The sequence below is a fragment of the Crocodylus siamensis genome, chromosome 4 (assembly GCF_052110815.1).
Source record: "Crocodylus siamensis isolate JL-2025a chromosome 4, ASM5211081v1, whole genome shotgun sequence".
Classification (NCBI taxonomy): Eukaryota; Metazoa; Chordata; order Crocodylia; family Crocodylidae; genus Crocodylus; species Crocodylus siamensis.
Genome location: NC_143398.1, coordinates 163,215,684 through 163,224,898, shown reverse-complemented (window position 1 = coordinate 163,224,898; position 9,215 = coordinate 163,215,684). Strand labels below are relative to the sequence as shown.

General features: G+C 56.0%; 1 protein-coding gene across 1 annotated transcript in view; it reads left to right on the top strand.

Moving 5' to 3' along the window:
* Nucleotides 1-1,173: 1,173 nt before the first annotated feature.
* PPP1R9B (protein phosphatase 1 regulatory subunit 9B) overlaps nucleotides 1,174-9,215 on the top strand; it is a 46,213-nt gene continuing 38,171 nt past the window's right edge. Inside the window, exon 1 of the mRNA XM_090044718.1 lies at nucleotides 1,174-3,114. Within this exon, the coding sequence (XP_089900844.1) occupies nucleotides 1,723-3,114 (1,392 nt within the window). The 5' untranslated portion in view covers nucleotides 1,174-1,722. The remainder of the gene's footprint in view (nucleotides 3,115-9,215) is intronic.

Here is a 9,215-nt window from a genome sequence, read left to right as displayed (position 1 = left end):
TTGCCTCTGTTGGCAGGGAGGGAGAGGACAGTCACCAGGTGTCTGAGCAGCTGCTGAAATCATAGACCAGGCTCTTCACACACAGGCACCTCTGGGCCCCAGGGGGCCGAGCCACCCCTCTGTCAGCACCTCGGCCAAGCAGGTTCCTTCCAGCCGGCTGCCCCCCTGCTCTCTCATTTGTCAAGGGGACCATGGCTGTGCAGCTCCTGCTGGTTTCAGTGCGGTTTGCCCCACCGAGAACCAGCCCCTCAGAGGCAGGGCATGTCACGGTGAGGGTTGCCAGGATCTGGAATGGGCTCCCAAGGGAGGTGGTGCTTGCCCCATCCTTGAGGGTCTTCAAGAGGAGACCAGACAGGCACCTGTCTGGGTTCACATGACCCCAGGGTTTGTGACTCTTTTCTTGCCTGCCAGGGGCAGAGGGTCGGACTAGATGGCCCACTGAGGTCCCTTCCAACTCTGAATCTATGTCTCAGGGGCTGACTTCCAGCTGCTCAGCCTGACTGTGTTGCAAGAAAGCAGCTTGGGCAAGAAAGGTCTGGCCCAGACTCCCTTCTGACTCAGTGTTGCAGGCAGAGCCGACCTTAGGAGTGTGCAGGGACTGAGACATATCAGTCTGTGCGGGGGGAGGGCAGGGTGGCGAGTAGCCGGAGCGCGGAGCTGGTGGTGTGCAGCAGCCGTAAAGAATGGTGGCACCCTCGGCACGTCAATGGTGCTGTCCTTAGGGCCTGTAGGGCTCTGTCTGCAGGGCCCCCCAAAGTGCAGGGTCTGTGGCAGTCACCCCAATTCACCCCGCCCAAGGGACGGCTCTGGTTACAGGTCACTGGGTCATGGGAGAATGCCCATGCTCATTCACCCAGACACGTGCCTCCAGCCACAGATAGACGGAGCCCTTTGGCCCAAAGTTGGGGAAAGGGCATTAGGAGCTGGTGGGGGCAGGGGGAAGAACCCAAGGGCTTGGCCCACTGAGGCAGAAAGAGCCTAACCCTTTGCCAAAGCCAGGAAGCTCCAGGGGGTTGGGTTACATTGTTTGTCAATTTTTTAAATAATTCATCAGCGCGGGGGGAAGGGGGGTGGAGGAGGGGCTGGACCTTCTTATGCCAGCCCCCTCCTGGGTTGGCTTGCGGTCAGTTAGTTCAGTGGACTAGTCTTTTCTGGGGGGGAGAGGGAAGGGTGTCGCCTTGCAACCGAATTTCCTTTCTCACTTGCCAAAGAAGGGGGAGGAAGTGGAGAGGAAAGAGGATTTGGTTTCTCTAAGACCCAGAGGAATCCACGCCAGGGCGGTAGGCTGTGCAGATTGCAGAAGGGTTAGAGCATTCGGTCTCCATCACCAGCCATTCAGGCGCAGAAAGAGACAGAAAGGGGGAGGAAGAAGAGAAGGGCAGAAACAGGAGGGGCAAGGGATCTCCACACCTGGCTGGACATGGCCAGAACTGAGCCACCCCCTTAGGAGATCCCGCAATCTGGTCCCAGCCTCTGGCAGCTGAGCGGTGGACCAGTTTTGCCTTCTCCCATCCCCTCTCCCCCCCACCCGCATTTCCCTTTCACAATGCGAGCCGCTGTATTGTAGATAGACAGCACAGCCTAGCCCCTGCCTACAGCCAAGGGGTTCTGGTGATGTGAGTCCACTGCAGCAGGAGACAGAGAGAGGAAGAGCCAGACAGACAGAAGAGGCAGAGCGAGGCTATGTGGTGTAGGCGACAGGCAAAGCCTCCTCGGTGAACCATGATGAAGACTGAGCCCCACTCCTCCAGCCCCAGCAGCAGCAGCAACAGCAGCAGCCTGAGAAGCTCCTCGCCTCACAGGAATGCCTACGAAGCCGGGATACAGGGCCTCAAAGCCACAGAAGATGCCCTTGGCACCGAGAGTGAGGAAGCCAAGAAAGCCAGGAGCAAGAAGTATGGCTCCAACGTCCACCGGATCAAGAATATGTTCCTGCAGATGGGGACCGCTCCGGTGAGTGAAGGGGCTTGTGACCTGGCCAAGGTGAAGGAGAAGCCCGTCAGGCTGTCCTTGCCCAGGGCCAGCAGCCTAAACGAGAATGTAGACCACAGTGCACTGCTGAAGCTGGGGACCAGCGTGTCGGAGAGGGTGAGCCGTTTCGACTCCAAGCCTGACAAGCCATTCTCCAAACTCCAGGAGACCCGGAAGATCTTCGAGAGGACCCTCCAGGAGAAGGAGACGACCAACAAACTCCTGCTGAGGAAGGAGAGGGCTGGCTTCCAGGACAGGAAGCTGGATGTGGTGGTGAGGTTCAATGGTAGCACTGAGTCCCTGGACAAGCTGGACACGGAGGCCGTGTCACCCACTGTGAGCCAGCTCAGCGCTGTTTTCGAGAAGGCCGACCTGAGGAACAACCTGCACAAAACGCCTGGCAAAGTTGGGCCCCTCAACTCCAAAATTGTCAGCAAGAGGTCCCGGGTCTTTCTTCAGAGCCAGGAGGCGGGCAAGGCGGACCCCAGGGTTGGCGATGGGCCTTCACTGCAGGCAAGAGTCAGGCAGCTCGAGAGTGAGAAGGCCCAAGCCAAGCCAGCTGCAGGGGGCCAGGGCGCACCCCGGGTGGGTGACAAGGACGGGGCAGGTCCACGTTCCCAGAGTGTCCAGGAGGTGAGGAAGATCAAGCCGGTGGAGGTGGAGGAGAGCGGGGACTCAGAACAGGAAGCCGAGGTGGTCGAGCGGGCAGAGGAGGTGGCTTTTGAGCAGGACAAAATCAAGGGTACCGATGGGCAGACAGCAGGGCCCGACCTCAGGGCAGAGGTGATCCAGGCTGAGGTGATGGTTCACGCAGCCTTGGAAAATGGCAGCCTGGCTGCAGAGAAACATTTGGAGGCCCCAGAGGTGGCTGCTTTTGGTGAGGAGGTGGGCAAGGCCGAGGGGCAAGAGGAGGCCGACCTGGGCGACGAGTCCAAGAAGGAGGACTTCTCGGAGGCTGACTTAGTGGACATTAGTGCCTACAGCGGGCTGGGGGAGGACTCGGGGGGGAGCGGGCTGGATGAGGACGAGGAAGCCGATGGCCTGTATGAGCCGGAGTCAAGCTGCTTGGAGATCCCGGGACTCTCGGAGGAGGAGGAGCCGGTGCCCAACCGCAAAATCCACTTTAGCACAGCACCCATCCAGGTAAGAGGGGCAGGTGCCATGGCACCACCCCAGGGGGAGGGCAGCGCGGGGCACTGCAGCCAATGGGATCTGCTCTGCATTGGCACATGGTGTTATGGAGGGGACGAAGCCCTGGGTAAGGGGGTGATTCTCGTTCCAGGGCCTATGGGCAGGAAATGACAGAGCTGGGGACTGCAACCCAGGCATTCTCAGCTCTGCGCCTCCCTGCTTCCCAGCCACCTGGTTGTCCCCTAACCAGCACCCCAACTCATCCCAGAGGCTCACAGGGCAATGCCAGGACACTCTGCTTCCCCTGCCCACCCCAGCTGGCCATCTGCCCAGGGACTGGTGTTCTCAGTGCTTCCCCCCCACAGGCCGTTTGTCGGCAAGCGCCATTGAAACGCAGCACTTCTGGGTTGTGGGGGCTGGTAGCATGCAGGCAGGATGCAACAGAATAGAGGCCAAAGAAATGTCGGTCAAGAACGGCAAAGCTAGGAAAAGGGTCGGGGGCTGCCGAGGTCTAGGCAGGGCAGGCAGGGCCTTGAGGAAGGTCTGGTTTCCCTGCCACCTCCACACCACTGTGAAAATCTGTCAGGTCGAGGTGACCCCATTGCGTTGAAGGATGGGGAGCCTGAGGTGGTGGGTAATAAAGCCATTCCTTGTAATAGGAGCCAGCAGAGTCCTCCTGCCCCTTCTCCTGTGCAGGCAGAACCTAGCCCAAACTCAGAAACCACCGAATATTGACCCCCTGCATCCCACGGTGTGGGGCAGCTGCTGGGTTCGTTTCAGAGCCAACGAGGCCGTCCTCTGGCATTTCAGACCCATCAGTGTAGTGTGAATGTCTGTGTGTGTAGGCCCGCGTGGAGGGCTCCGGATGGGGCATGTGACTTCCTGAATGGTGGTAGGGACGGGGAGGAGGGGCCCTCCGTGGCACAGGCTAGAGAGCATCATGGAGACCATGAGTGCCAGAAGGCTGTTCCCTGGTCCTCTTCTGCCTCCCAGATGGACCCTGCCCCTGGGTGCCTGTTTTTTCTCTAGGCTGCACAGCCTTAGTAGGACGAAGAAGGCTTGCAGCTGCAGGGAGGGATAAGGGGAGGCATCTGCTATCCAAGCCAAAGTCAGGGGGTGTCTCTCCACTTCTTCCTAAGCCTGATTCTCCACACGTGTCTCAGCACCTTTGGGTGCCCCTGAGAACTGACCATGCTCACCCCAAGGCCAAACTGCAGTGCCAGGCTCCTCTCTGATGTGACCCCCCTGAGCTACATCAGGGATAGCTTTTGAACTGGGGTATTTGAAGTACTGTGGCTGAATAGTTAAAGGGAATGGAGGCCAGATGTCCTTGCATCAGTCTCTTCCCAGCCCTCCTTGGCAGAGAGTGGTGTGGACTAGGATGTAGGGTCTCTCATTCTGCGTTATTGCCACTGATCCCAGCTGAGCCTCAGACCCAGGTCAGACCCCTGATTCATGGAGGTGGGGGAAGGCAAGGGAAGTGACTTCCTTCCAGATGGGGTGCTCCTGCTCCTCTCCTCCTCAAGTGAATGTGGAGTCCGACAGATTCACTGAAACATTGAGGGCTGGCGCACCCCACTGGAGGGCTTCAGGGCAGGCATCTCACTTGGGGCAGGAGAGCTACTAAAGCAGAGTGCTGGGTTTCACCGCCCGCTCTGCCCCTGCTAAACTGGGTGGTTGAGGGAGTCCTTGCTGATACAGCCAAGTGTGGGCAACAAGGCTGACTGAGCTCCTTGTGGGTTCACTAGCTGCCTGCAAATGCTTGGGCAGCAGGCACTGTGGAGCAGAGGAAGTACAGCCATCAGCCTGGCAGCTTGAGGCCATCTAAGGGTGCCAAGGGGAGGAGGGACCTGATGGGGTCCCTGCAGTAACCTAGCAGGGAATGGGTGTTTGGTACCGGTCAGCTTCTGATCTGTAAGCCAGTGGCTTGTCTTGGCTTGGTGGTGAGCACTTCCTTATGGTAACCCCCTCTTCTTCCCTGACATGAGCTGTCCCAGTGTCTGGGCTAGTTCTCCTGGTAAAACCCCTTCTCTTGGGGCTGAGCTGTCTCAGCACAACAGTGGTAAGCCCTAGCTTAGACCTGGACACTGGTGGGCTGGGAGCTGCATGTGCACAGTGAGAACTGGACATTCCCCACTCAAGACCCCCTGCTTGCTCGAAGCTTCATGGTAGAGCTGTGGCAGGATGGGGAATCACAGAATCCTAGAAAATTAGGGTGGGAAGGGACATCAGGTGGTCATCTAGCCCAACCCCCTGCTCCAAGCAGGACCAGCCCCAAGTGGATCATCCCAGCCAAGGCTTTGTCTAACTGGGTCTTAACAACTTCTAAGGTTGGAGATTCCACAACCTCTATGGGTAACCTGGGCTACTGCTTTACTATCCTCCTAGTGAAAAAGCTTTTTTTAGTATCTAACCTAAACTTCCTTGCTGCACCTTGAGACCATTGCTTCTTGTACTGGCATCTGCCACCACTGAGAACAGTTTAGCTCCATCCTCTCTGGAACTGCCCTTCAGGTAGTTGAAGGCAGATCCCCCTTCAACTATCTTTAAATCCCTCCTCAGCCTTCTCTTCTCCAGACTAAATAATCACAGAATCATAGAAAGAAGGACCAGAAGGGACCTGTAACATCTTGAAGTCCGGTCCCCTGCCATGGGCAGGAGGTAAGGGGCTCAACTGAGCTCAACGAGCTGCTTGTACAGCCTCTTCTTGAACACTGCCAGGGTTGGCAACTGCACCACCTCTGCTGGAAGTGTTCCAGTTTATGGTCATCCGTACGGAAAAGACTTTTTTCCATATGTCTAGCCTAAATGTTTCCCTGACTAGCTTGTGCCCACTAGTCCTCATCCTCCCAGGGGGTGCTTTTCTGAAAAGTTGCTCTCCCAGATCCTGGTGTTCTCCCTTGGCATATTTGTAGGCGGCTATCAAGTCACCCCTCAGCCTTCTTTTACTCAGACTGAACAAACCCAGGTCCCGAAGTCTCTCCTCGTAAGGCCTATCCCCCAGGCCCTTGATCACGTGGCCCTTGATCATAAGCCAGTTCCAAGAGCCTCTCCTCAGAAGTGATGTCCCAGCCCCCAAACTATTTTCATTGCCCTCCACGGGTCTCTCTCCAATTTGTCCATATCCTTTCTGTAGTGGGGGGCTCAAAGCTAGACACAGTACTCCAGATGTGGCCTCACCAGTGCTGAATAGAGAGGAAGAATCACTTCCCTGCTGGCAACACTTCTACTAATACAGCCCAGTATGTAATTAGCTTTCTTTGCAACAAGGACATACTGTTGACTCATATTCAGCGTATTGTCCACTGTAACCCCCAGGTCCTTTCCTGCAGAGCTGTAGCTTAGCCAGTCAGTCCCCAGCTTATACAGGTATATGGGTTTGTTCTGTCCTAAGTGCTGGACCCTGAACTTGTCCTTATTAAACCTCATGAGATTTCTTTTGTCCAATCCTCCAATTAGTTGAGGTTTCTCTGAATCCTAGCCCACCCTCCAGTATATCTCCTATTTCCCCCAGCTTGGTGTCATCTGCGAACTTTCTGAGGGTGCAATCCATCCTGTCTTCCAGGTTGTAGATTAAGATATTGAACAACACTGGAAAGAGAAACCACATCTCATGGGCCCCAGTCCAGTGCTCTAGCCTGTAGGTCACCCTTCTGTCCCATCAATTAGCCTTCGGCTCCATCTCATCTATTGTTTGGCCTGTCTCGGGGAGGAGGAACAGCTGGGAACTTCTAGGAGTTAGGCATGGCCATTCATTACATTAACCTTTGCTACTGCTGGACAGGAGCGGGTTCCTGGGCACTGGGGAATGGGTGTTTCTCCTTCCCCATCACAAGGCCATTTTGGGAGGCTGGGTTGGTGGTTCTCCTGCACTGCCCAGACAGGACTGAGATCAAGGCAGGAGTGCAAAGGGAGGGGTGTAGGGTAGAGGAAGGAGTGGGTGGCTGGGAGCTGAATGCCGGTGCTGTGCTGATTTCCAAACGGTTACACACCCTGACCCAGCACAGCAGAAGTGAAAATGAGGAAGTGTGCGCATGGGTGAGATGCATTTGTTTTATGTTCAGTGTCTGCACCGGGCCTGGGCCCTCAGCCAGGCCCCTGGGGCAAGCTGGGGGCAGCAGAAATGTACCCGAGAGGGACATAGAGGAGGGGTTTGGAGGCAGCTAGCCCCTGGGTGCTGGGCTTCTGCAGGTAGGGAAGTTCCTCATGCCCCATGGGATCAGGAGGGCCCAGCGGGGCTCCTGATTAGAGGGAACTGTGAGTGCCCTCAGCCCCTGGCCTTGAGGAGAAGGCTCATGTCAGCTCCCTCATTACTGCTACCTGGGAGGGTATCACTAGAAAGTGAGTCCCCTTGACAGGACACTGCCCTTTGCCATGGGTTAGAACAGTGCCCCACAGGCAGGTGGGGCTTCCCCCACAGCTACCTGAAGTAGGGGTGGTGATGGGGAGTCAGGATCCCTTCTGAGCACTACCCCTGCAGCACAGCGGGTCTTTGTGCCACCCCCTGGCGGCCCAGGCAGTGCCACACCTTCCATTTGGTCCCTGACAATCCCCATGCCACTCTGCTGGCTGGGGCATGGCTGGCGGGCTACAATACTACAAAGGCAGGTGGAGATGCCCAGGATTATGCTGGTCCCTGTCTCTGGGACCTGTGCAGCTATTTCTGGGCATCAGTGATTAGCTCCCACTTGTATCCCCTTGACTGAATGAACAGAAATTGCTTTGTGTTGGTGTTCAGTTATTTATAGAGACGCGGCCTGGATTCCATGGCTGAGTCAGTGCCATCGGTTCTGTCCTTACCTGGGGCCTGCGGGGTGAGGGGCACCAGCCGGCTGCAGTGTAGGCATCTCTGCTTGTGGTTAGGTGGCACCCAGAATTCTCCTGAGAACTCTGCTCCCTTGGGGCCCTACAGGAGCTGGGTGTCAGGATGGTGCTGAGACCCTTTGTGAATCTGGCTGTTGACACAGCAGGAAAAGCCAGGCCTTTATTGAGGCAGTTAAAATAGCTGATTATACCTGGTGCTGAGGACAGGTGCTGAGGACTGGGGAAATCTGCATTTGCTTGGACTTGGAGGAACTGGTTTTGTGCTTGCTCTTCAAGCCTGGAGAATGGTAGGATTTGCCTCTCAGCACTCACTGTTTGCAACTTTCATCTCTTCCCAGGGCATTTTTATTCCACCTCATCCTTTGTGGAATACAGCAGGCACTGGTGTCCCTTCCCTCCTGGGTTTTGAAGAAAGTCCACCCCAAGGAGAGCTTTTTTTGCCTTGTCTGCCTAGGGGCAATGATCTCAGCAGTGCTGTGCTGGGAATGCTTGTGGACAGGCTTTGTAGGCAGCAGAGGGAGTTAAGGAGGACCATGTGTGTTACTATAGGTCCAAATGTTGGACTGCTTTGATGCGTTTCCTCTGGTGCATCACTGCAAGAATAGCAGGTTGCAAAGCTGGAGGGGATTACCCAGCAGATTTGACATGGAGTTGAATTTGGGCCCTGTCATCCTGGAGCCAGAGTGCTAGTGAGCTGTGAGGGGCTGGACTTTCACCATTATCTTCCCCTAAAATTGTCCTCATTGCCAGAGTTGCCCAGCAGCCGCAGCTCCAGCCCCCACCTAGCTGGGATTAACACCTATGCATACTGCTGGAATGGGCATCCCCACTGACTGCCCTTGTGGATGCTCAGGCTTGCTACTCCACCTTGCAAGAGCCAGTCCATGCTGAGCTTGCAGTCAAAGGCGGGGTGGGTAAACAGACGCACAGAGGAGCAGAGTAACAGGTTTAAGGTCACCTGTCAGGTTGGGACAAAATAGGAACAGAACCCAGGTGTCCTAGTGCAGTGCCTTTCCTGCTCCAGGCCACACTACCTGTGTGGGATTTGTCCATTCCTTTCTCTCAAATAGCTTTCAGGCCCAGTGGGTTTTGGGATAATCCTAAGAGATTCTTGTGCCATGCTGTGAGCCCCACAGACTCTATCTGAACCCACCTGCCTCCTACTCCTTCTCCAATACAGTACTCTTGGCTGTTGGGTGGACAGGGTTAAGGTCAGCATTGTCAGCATTGTTGATGCTGCCCAGGACACAGAGCTCCTGGCTTCCCTAGCCATAGTACCAAAACTTGAA